Below are 11,153 nucleotides of genomic sequence, written 5' to 3'. Positions count from 1 at the left end.
AGTGAATGGCCACTAAGGAAACAGGAAGTGAAGACAGAAACACTGGGGCAGAGAAACACTTCAACATAAAGGTCCAGAGCAAAACACAAGAGACAGAACAGGGACTGAGTTATTACATTTACATTTAGTCATTTTGCAGACGCAGAGAAAAGTGTGGTTGTTACCGCAGAAATATCATCTTAGAAACAAGATTAAAGAAGTTTCTTATAAACATTTTTGTAATAAAAATGAAGAAACTGTCTTGCACTTATTTTGGCACTACTCAGTTACGCTATTGAGTAAGGTTCAGAAATTTATCAGTGAAAATATTCAGAGACCTTTTTCACTCTTATGGGAAAATGTACTCTTTGGCTTTACTGACTATTCTGACCAAGAGGGACAGTAGTTTTACTTGATTAATTTACTTTACTGTTGACCAAATTTCACAATCATAAATGAAAATTTACCAATAAGAAACACAATTTTATGGTTTTGTTGACTAAAATATGTATATATATTGATAGTATCAGAGAATAAGAAATTTGAATAAGAAAGCCTGTTTACTTTATAATATATTTATTGGATGTTTAATATATATGTATATATATATATATATATATATGTATGTACAGGGGTTGGACAATGAAACTGAAACACTGGCCAAAATAGTGTTGGAGGTTTCATGGCTATATTTGCGCAGTCTGTTGGGCAATATTCAATAATTGCATGTTCCACCAGTAAGAGCAGAGTGTGAAGGTTTAATTAGCAGAGCAATAGCACAGCTGTACATAAAATATTGCAATGTACACAACATAATGAGAGACATATTAGAGTTCAAAAGTGGACAAATTATTGGTGCACGTCTCGCTGGTGTATCTGTGACCAGGACAACAAGTCTTTGTGGTGTATTGAGAGCCACGGTATCTAGGGTGATGTCAGGATACCACCCTGAAAGACAACCACATCCAACAGGAATAACTGTTGATGCAAGAGGAAGCTGTCTGAAAGGGATGTATCCAAAAAACATAAAACCACAGCTGGTCAACTCACTTCGGGAGCTCCACAGGGCCAATATACATAGTCGGGCTTCTATAGCCAAACCTTTGGTCACTTGTGCCAATGCCAAACGTCGGTTTCAATGGTGCCAGCAGTGGAAATCTTGGGTTGTGGACATTGTGAAACTTGTATTGTTCTCTGATGACTCCACCTTCACTGTCTTTCCCACAGTAGTCCTTGGTCGTTATTTTTGTTTTCTTCATGTACAAAAAGTATTCTCGTCGCTTCATAACATTACGGTTGTATCACTGATGGTAGATGGAGTATTCTGACGACGCTTTTCATACTTTCCTGAACCTTGACACTGTTTTTTATTTGGCAGTCTATGGGACAGTCTCAAGCTTCACGGTTTTCATCCAAAATATCTTAAATTGTGTTCTGAAGACGAACAAAGCTTTTACGAGTTTGGAACGACATGGGGGTAAGTAAATAATAACAAAATTTTCATTTTGGGATGGAGTATCCCTTTAATGGCCTCACAGGCAATGGCGTACACTAAAATGGCGAACTCTTGTAGAGTGACAGTTATATTATATCTATTCAAAAACTCTGAATAAGAATATAAGTAACCATTAGAATGTATTAAATGAGAAACCAGAATATTATTATTATTGACCCAAACTGGGAAAAACAAAGGTTTATTTTTATAAGAATATCACCATAAAACAAAAAAAAATAACAAAAATAACTAAAAAAATTAAATACAAATCAGGTGCCGACTATCAATACTGTCTCTTTGAATTTAAATGTAGTGCAGGACGAATTTACATTTTATTAAAATTAAATATTTATTAAATATTAAAAATGCAGCTATCATTGTTCTACACACAGCAATATAAACAAAGATGGCTGTTCTCTTTTGTTCTTGCTATTTAATTAAAGGGCGTCGAGGGCTCTTGTCTTTTTTATGTTATTTGACTAAAAACTATTCATACTTTGAACTATTATTATTACAGTATTTATTTAAAAAAACGTAGAGTGCCTTAAAATAATTATCACAACATTGGTAAAACAGGCTTATACTGATTTCCTCATCCCCTGAATTATACTTGTCAATCCTGTTTTTATTATCATTATCATTCAAAAAATTAATACATTCAGAACAGGATTAGAATAGAATTCTATTTTAAATAAAACAGATTTTTTTTCCACAATAACAACTTTACAACAGCAATACCATACATTGTAAACTCATTAATAATAATAATAATATCAATAATATAATTCCATTTCTAATTTCAGAGTAATTAAAAGGTGCAAAGAAAAAATTCTTTAACTTTTAAACTTATTTTAGAAATCTTAAAATTTATACTTTGAGCACCTGCCCCTCCCTAGAGTCCCTGCACGGCCCTGGTACACAGAAGTGTAATGGAATTTTATCATCAGAAGTGACAGGGCCAGTTATGAACGTGTAATATGAGTGACACAAGCAGCCAACGAGCTTCCTCTGAGTCATAACAGCGATCGCAGAAGAGAAAACAAAGGCAGACAGTGCTGGAATCAGCTAATGGTCATCATATCATGTAAATCATTGGAAAATGAATTGACTCGTGCAAAATGAGAGAGATAACCAAGAACACACATGGTGTTTGCAGCTGACATTGAGGACGTGCACTGTATGAATTTCCAAGGACAACGGTTTCACCTGCTGTTCTACTAAAGAAAAATTAGCTCATTTATTTTGAGAAGAATCGAATCTAAAGATATATATATATATATATATATATATATATATATATATATATATATATATATATATATATATATATATATATATATATATATATATATATATCTTAAATGTCCTGGGGGTGAGTAAATTAAAAGCAAATTTTTATTTTTGGGTGAACTATCCCTTTAACAGCTCACATTCTTGAAAGGAATGTTCTTAAAAATCATCATGTAGGGAATTACAATTAAACCACACAGAGAGACCAGTATATCAGTATATCAATGAAGACCAGGAGTCAAATATGAAGTTCAATCAGACATAGAGTTTAGTGAAGAAGACAGAGTTCTCCACACTTCCAAGGACTGTAGAAAATAAGTAAGAGGAGCCAGCCTCGAACTAATTTAGAATTAAGAAACACTAGAACGTATAATCATATAGAGTAGACAATCAATTGACATCATTTCTACAGGTATTGACAGGTTAACAGTAGATAACTGGCAAAATCTTTTTCCTTTAATGTTGAGCTGCAGCACATCACTGGGACAGAGCAATACATTCACACAGAGCACTGATACAAACTTCTGCACAAGATTCACTGTTATCCTCTTAAGACCCTGCGGCCTCATATGAGGACATTATATTTTTGTGAATTTCTCTGAGACTGTAAATGCCACAGTTTCAAATTTAACACCATAAGAGTTTATTTGTAATCCAACAGAAGTGTGTGTCACATCTGCTGGATTTACAAATAAACTCTTTCAGTGTTAAAATGTAGTCTGTGAGTAATGTACATACAGTATTTCACACTTTCAAAAGTGTAATTTTAACTCTGAAATGGAAGGAGTCATATATACATTTCAGGAGTGGTAAGTTTGACTCGAATTGAGATCATTGTACACTGGCTTTTTTGCTGTTTGGGGTGGAGTATCCCTTTAAAGTTTGACGTTTATGTTTGTATTTATATGAGAAGATTTTCATGAACCCAGCCCCAGGAGGAGGACTGTAACCAAACCGCTTTGGTAGCCTTAGGACATGACACATACATTGCTTTGTTTACCCATTAAAAAAATATGGTGTTTGATACCTTGAGAACCATACTGAACATTTTCTGAATGCACATATGCCTTGAGAAAGTATTCTTACCCCTTCATCCACCCCCCCCCCCCCCCCACACATTTTATGTTGCTGCCCTAGGTTAAAATGCTTTAAATTACCTTTTTCCACCTCAAAAAGTATTGATTTTCCATAGCTTACATTACAAATATATCTACATTTTATATATCATGATGACAAAGCAAAAAACAAATAAAAAACATAATTACAAACAAACAAAAATAATAAAAATGAAAAAAAAAAAAACACTGAAATAAGTACATTGCATAAGTAATCATAGTTTTAACTCAGTACTTAGCTGAAGCACCTTTACAGCCTCAAATCTTTTTGGGTATGATTATCCGCCATTCTTCTCCTCACCTCTTCACCTCTCAAGCTCTGTCAGACATACTGTATACTTAAAATGTAAAGAAAATAACCACAAATATTTATCATTCATGTTTTAAAAATCATCATCATCAAAAAAAAAAAAAAAAAAAAAAAAATTTGTTACAACATTGTGACAGTTTTTAACAGTCGTTTGACCTGATCACCTAGAAAAAGGAGAAATGAACCAAAAAAGGTCATCTTGTGATATAGTGTTATAACACCAAAAAAAAGGGAAATAGCTTAAAAAGGATAAAAAAAATATAGGTTAGAATAATTAAACTGGATTCTAAATTTAACATACAATAAAAAAAGTTTCAATCATGCCTCAAAGATGTTTATCTATGTAACCAACTACTTTTGTATTCTTAAAGAATGAGCAACCTATAAAGTTGTTACAATTGGCACAAACGTGAGAATGCAAACCTAACTTGTTTGTCAAATTTACGTTGATTCCGTTAATATGTAAAACATCAATTGTGAATTTGAAGAATCAGTAATGTTCATCAGTTGTGTTCTGAAGATTATCTGCACTCTAAAAAGTGCTGGGTTAAATACAACCCAGCGCTGGGTAAAATATGGACAAACCCAGCAATTGGGTCAAAACAACCCAATCACTGTGTCCAAAAATATATTAAGATTGACTGGGTTGTATTTAACCAAGCACTTTTTAGAGTGTGTCCAAAATTATATTAAGATTGAACCAACTTAATAAACACACACACATACACGTGCAGTATTTTTGCATGTGGTTAGAGGTATTTTTGCATTGCTAGAGGTAATCCAGAAGCAGATAGAGCAATCAGTGATACTGTTTTTCAGAATCAGAATCAGAAGGAGCTTTATTACCAAGGAATTTGACTTGGCGACAGGAGTTTCCAGTGCAGAAGAAAGTACAGACAGTGCAGACATACAGAGAATTACATAGTAAGTAGACAGTATTTATTCACTCATGCAGAAGTGTCTCAGGTTTGTCATATTCAAATAATCTAAAGTCTGTTTCATAAAGATGGTACAGTTTTCTCCTGTCAGCTACTGAAATGTTAGCGAACCAGTCTCGCTCCCAGTCTACTGCTGTCCTATTCTCATGCCCTGGGGGAAAGTGAATATAATTATCAAGCCCAAGAATCTTCAACAAATGTTCTGTATCCTCATCAAGTGTTTCCAGTTTCCCAACAAAGTCATACTCAATCTGGCACGGATGGCAGAGTCTGTACATCTGCTGCCAATGCTCATTGAAAGGCTTCTCCTTTTCAGTCTGTGGATCTAACAGGTACTTAATAAAGTGTGTAAAGGACAATCTGTTACCTGCGGCGAAGGCTTCTTGAACGGAATCAGGGGGTTTTGAAATATTTGCATAACGCTGAAGCATTGTGGAACCATACATGTTGTAGAAATACTCATCTGGCTTAACAAACTTGTCTCGGAAAGCAGAAATAAGTCGTACAAAAGGATCCCGTACAAAAAGGAATTTAGTGTAATTCTTCAGTTTGTGATGCATCAAAGGACGTGAGTAACGTCCAAAACGTCTCCAAAGCTTGTTAAACGTCTTATGCAATGTTGAATTATGAATTACATTTGATGGTATGTCAAGGGGATCCAGATATGGAGCGCCATCAGGTGCCTTCAGGTTCTGGCTGAGCACAATCATGACTCGTTTCCAGTTGGTACATGCTACCTTCGGTACAAAACAGTAAATAACACCATGATGATCATCAACAATGAGATGGTCCAGAGCTTTGTTTGGAATCTGGTCAAATGTGATCAATTTCTCTGTAAAATTCAGGCTACTGTTGGCCGAGCAAAACTCTCTTATAATACGTCTACGATGTTCTTGATGCATTTTGAGGTGTGTGACATCAGTTTGTGGAGCCATTTGCAGGTAAAAAGTACTATATCTTCTTACATCCCAGCAAATTATGAAGAACGTGATGAATACTACTCCCAAAAGACAGAAACACTGAAACTGCTGCTTCATTCCCATTTTTCATCTGTAACAATAAACTGAATGCTAGAATGTATTTACTCAGGGATGGATCAAGCTGAGAATTCTGGGGGAAAACACAAAAACAAAGACATGTATGTTTAAGTCAGGATTCACAATCTACCATCACAAAATATGAGCCATCACTCACACACTTTCTTGCCCCCTGTACTGTATATGAAAGTGATGTGACATTCAGCCAAGTATGGTGACCCATACTCAAAATTCGTGCTCTGCATTTAACCCACACACACAGCAGTGAACACACACACTGTGAACACACACCTGGAGCAGTGGGCAGCCATTTATGCTGCGGTGCCCGGAGAGCAGTTGGGGGTTCTGTGCCTTGCTCAAGGGCACCTCAGTCGTGGTATTGCCGGCCCAAGACTCAAACCCACAACCTTAGTGTTAGGAGTCAAACTCTTTAACCACTAGACCACGACTTCCCCATGACTTCATGTGGTACATTCAAAATGTTCCACATGAAAACTCTTGATTTGGGGGAAATCATGGCCTAATGTTTAGAGAGTTGAGTCTCGGTAACAGCAGGGATAGTAGGTGGTGGGTGTGAATGTACACCACTCTTCTCCACCTTCAATACCACGACTGAGATGAGACCCTTCAGCATGGTACTGAACCCCCAACTGCTGCATCGCAGCAACTGCCCTGGGTGTGTATTCATGGTGTGCGTGTGTGTTTGTTCAATACTAACTGCTGTGTGTGCACTTGGATGGATTAAATGCAGAGCACAAATTCAGAGTATGGGACACCATACTTGTCACTTTATATCTTTCATTAGAAGTGCAGGACTCCTTTAAGTTACAAATTTAAACTCACACACTACAGTGTGAACAAATAGCATAAACACTTCGCGTTGCCAGATTACATCCTTTTTAAATGATATAGCAACTCTCATGTTCAGTGTTTGCTACATACATACGTGTATATATGTATAATATACACTCTAAAAAACACTGTTAAAAACAACCCAAATTGGGTTGTTATTACCCCAAGGGCTGGGTAAATATAGGACAGAACCCATCTTGGGTTAATTTTACCCAGAAAATTGGGTTGTTTATTTAACCCAGCATAATGGGTTGATTTAACCCAGCTATGGTTTATTAATTTTTACTATATTACTCGCTTATTGTTTACTTCATACATTAAATAATGTTTCCAGATTTACTTAAATCCTCTAAACTTTTCTAAAATACTCCACACAACCACTGGTTTGCATGATAATTTGCTTTATTTTATTTTATTTAATTTATCATTTACAGCATTTTTATATCGTTTTTAATAGGCTATATATATTGCCCATATTTAACCTCATTTAACAAACATTAAAAGTAAAAAGTAATTTACGTGTTATTAACCAGTCTCTGGTATTTTTTTCCACTGTATTACAGAATATACATGCTCCCATGATTTTAGTTTTTGAAATCTTTGTTTATGATCAGCCTATATTAATTTGATAAAATACAGATAACTTGAAAGTAACATAACCCTGAATTATCACTGTTAAGGCAAAAAACATAAACAACACTCCATATTAGAATGTTATCTGAGTTACTTCTTAAAATGAAAGTTTACTCATTATTTACTCACCCTCAGTAGTGACTATCTCCTCGTTCTTTTTCTAGTGCCTAATGCCCTTCTTTTTTCAAACCACAAAAGAAGACGGCGACGTGTTCGTGACGTGCTTTTGTTTGACTTCTGGTGCTCTTGTGTGCTTTTCCTGGGCGAGCCTGAGTAAACGACTCCTTTCTTTTATCTCTCTTCTTTCTTTTATTTATTAACTGAGCACTTGACAACCAACCATTGACCAAAGTGCAGTAAAATATGTAAACACATAATAAAACAGTCTCAAACATAGAACGCAACACATAAACCACAAATAAAATGAGAGTGAAATAAACTCCACAATTTTAATATACAAAGAAATGTCTATTCCCCAGTAAATGCTAATGCAATGAAGTGTTCCTTAAGCTTGTGTTTAAAAACCCTTAGTGTAGGACAGGGGCGATTTATATGCCAACATAATATGCAGAATTCAAGTCTTCATGATCTCACACACACAACCTGTTTACTGTATAACAAAAAAATTTATTGTTTGCAGTACTAGTAGGCTACAGACCTCTTTCCTTAGCTCAGTTATGCAAACCTCTTTCCATTTCCATCATATGACCCCTTTAATTGAATGCAAGGCGCGCTGAATTCACTAGTGATGGGAAGTTCAGATCATTTTAGCGACTCAGACCTTTGAGTCGTGTTCAGTAAAATGAACAAATCTTTTTTCCGAGTCATTTCATTCATTTTATCAAAGTATAATTAAATGTTACGTGTTATTTCCCTAACGTCTACTAGTACTTACGCAAACGTTGATCACACTACAAACAATACAAAACTAAAATGCTATAAGAAACATAAAAGATTAATTCATTGTTTACCTGGTTCTTCAGTCTATGATTAGCTCACCTCACCTCTTATCTGACAAGTCCCCCCTTTGAGTCGTTCCTTCATCATGTGACAGCTCCATAAACTTAACCAATGCAGCCTGAGCCGGAAAGAGAATTGATTAGTTCATCTCTTGGGTCGTTGGGTTTATAGAGTAATTCGTTCATCACATGACAGACCCATAGCGTAACCAATGAAACATTCAGATTTAAGGATAGCCATTATTGAATTTCTTGTAAACAGTCCAGCAAAGACTCTATTTGCTTTTTACTATTCTTTTGCAAAAGAAGATACACTTGCATATCATCTGCATAGAAGTTAAATGAGATTCCTTGCTTACAAAAAATTGATCCAAGGGGTAACATATACAAAGAAAACAAAATCAGACTGAGAATGTACCCCTGTGGAACCCCACTAAGTAAAGAGACTTGGCCAAACTTTTACAGAAAAAGTTCTGTTTAAAAGAAACGACTTAAACCATGTAAGCGCTATAACATGGATTATCATGTTATCGATACCATTGACCATTTTGGTCAATGGTATCGAATGCAGCGCTAAGATCTAATAAAACAAGAACTGCTGAGGACCCCGAGTCATCTGCAGTCAATAAATCATTTAAAACCCTGATCAAAGCCGACTCAGTACCATGGTAAGCTGTAAAGCCTGACTGAAAATTTTCAAAAATGCCATTTTAAAGCAAAAAAAGTATGTAACTGATTAAAAGCCACATTCTCTAAAACCTTTGATAGAAAAGGTAACTTTGAGATTGGCCGATCATTTGATACAGCAGCAGGATCAAAATGTGTTTTTGGTGTTTTTCAAAAGAGGCTGAACAACAGCATGTTTAAACTGATTAGTGACTACTCCTGTTAAAAGGCTATTATTTAATATATATAAAATTATTTATTATATATAAAAATTTGTGTGTACAGGTGTGTTATGCACAGCTGTTTACACTGCACTCTTGTGTTTTATTTATTTATTTTTTATTTTAATTTTTTGGTGCATCAATCAATTTAATTACTTCACATATGAAAGCAAAGTCTACCATTTAGTCAACTGTGTAGATCAAAACGAAACTGTAGTGGAACATATGAACAAAATGACTTTTTCAACAATTTCAACTGAAAGGATATCCAGAATGGTGGTTGAACAATGCACTGGATAAAGTTAGTAAACTGAATAGAAACAATCTCTTCTACAAAAAAATATACAAATAAACAAAGATCATTTTCAGTGAGTTGTTCTTTGACATATAATGAGCACAGTAATAAAATAAAATCAATTATAGCCTATATATATTGGCATATTGTCTGATGGCTCTTTAAACTTTCAAGATCGTCCATTATTCACTTTTAAAAGATCACGTAATCTTTTAGATATATTAATAAATTCAGATGTTGTAAGGAAGAAAAAAAGGTTTGCCATGCAGAAACTGTGCCGCGTGCAAAAATTTGAAAACGTGTAAAGAAATATATGTCCAGTATCAAAGAAATGTTTCAAAATTATATCTTGTATTACCTGTTCTACTTGCAGTGTGGTCTAAAATGTCCCTGTCAAAAGATTTATATTGGAAAATCATCGCGTCAATTGAAATTACAAATTAGTGAACATAAATCTAGCATCAGAGGAAGTTTTAGGATCACAGAGAGGAGGTAATATAAATAAAGAATTATTCAAACTAAAAGCATTTTGGATTTATAAACTTAATTCATTGGCACCGAATGGCATGAATGATGAACTAGATCTGTCTTTTTTTCTTTGAATAGACATAATTGGTTGAATTTATATATGTGAAGTATATTTTGAGTATTTGTAATGTGAAGATCAATGATTGTGTATGGCGATATATTTTCTGATGATTTTAATCACTGTACCCTCCATTATGATTGTTTTTTTGTTGTTGTTGTTTTTTTTTTGGTAATTTATGCTGGGGTTTTGTTTGTTATATTGTACTAATATGTGACTCTTTAGAATTTATATTGCAATTAGGGTTAAATCATGTTTTATATATGTTTTTATATATGCTCTTTAAGGTCACGTAATTCTGGACTTTTAAGTCCACTAAAGGAGGGAGAGCATTTTCTCATCTGGCTCCCAAACTATGGAATAGTCTTCCTGATAATGTCCAGGGCTCAGACACACTCGCTCTGTTTAAATCTAGATTAAAGACTTCAGCCAAACATTCACATAATGAATCTCAATCTCACCCTAATTCCCAATTTGATCAGATAAAAGTCACAAACATATTTTTTTGCTTGAAACGTTATGAACAGCAGCTACGCTAATTCTTTTCCATTTGTCTTTCTGTTCCTACCCTGGGATGCCCTTCTCGAGGTAACTAGAGATTATATCAGCTCCAGCATGGATCCAGCTTCATAGAAAGACTTCAGATGAGCTTAACAGAGGGGTCCTTAGAGGTCCAGTCATTGGTGTACAGGGAGAAGAGCAGTGGTGAAAGAACACATCCCTGAGGGGTGCCAGTGCTAATGTTGCGGGTGCTGGATGAGAATTTTCCTAGCCTTA

General features: G+C 34.9%; 1 protein-coding gene across 3 annotated transcripts; it reads right to left on the bottom strand.

The window, feature by feature from the left end:
- Window positions 1-4,859: 4,859 nt before the first annotated feature.
- LOC109084254 (carbohydrate sulfotransferase 12-like) lies at window positions 4,860-8,750 on the bottom strand. 3 transcript variants are annotated; one of them, XM_042729342.1, is made up of 2 exons: window positions 8,654-8,750; window positions 4,860-6,237 (listed from the first exon to the last, which is right to left on the bottom strand). In XM_042729342.1, exon 2 carries the CDS (start codon window positions 6,168-6,170, stop codon window positions 5,133-5,135), a length of 1,038 nt encoding a protein of 345 aa, XP_042585276.1. In that variant the 5' UTR covers window positions 6,171-6,237; window positions 8,654-8,750; the 3' UTR covers window positions 4,860-5,132. The 3 variants fall into 3 exon arrangements, with proteins under 3 accessions (XP_042585276.1, XP_042585212.1, XP_042585147.1); XM_042729278.1 differs by having other exon boundaries at window positions 8,621-8,715; XM_042729213.1 differs by lacking the exon at window positions 8,654-8,750 and adding an exon at window positions 7,779-8,603.
- Window positions 8,751-11,153: the final 2,403 nt, after the last annotated feature.

This window comes from Cyprinus carpio, chromosome A1 (genome assembly GCF_018340385.1).
Source record: "Cyprinus carpio isolate SPL01 chromosome A1, ASM1834038v1, whole genome shotgun sequence".
Lineage (NCBI taxonomy): Eukaryota > Metazoa > Chordata > Actinopteri > Cypriniformes > Cyprinidae > Cyprinus > Cyprinus carpio.
The sequence above is the reverse complement of the archived record's forward strand: the minus strand, read 5'-3'. Positions and strand labels throughout refer to the sequence as shown.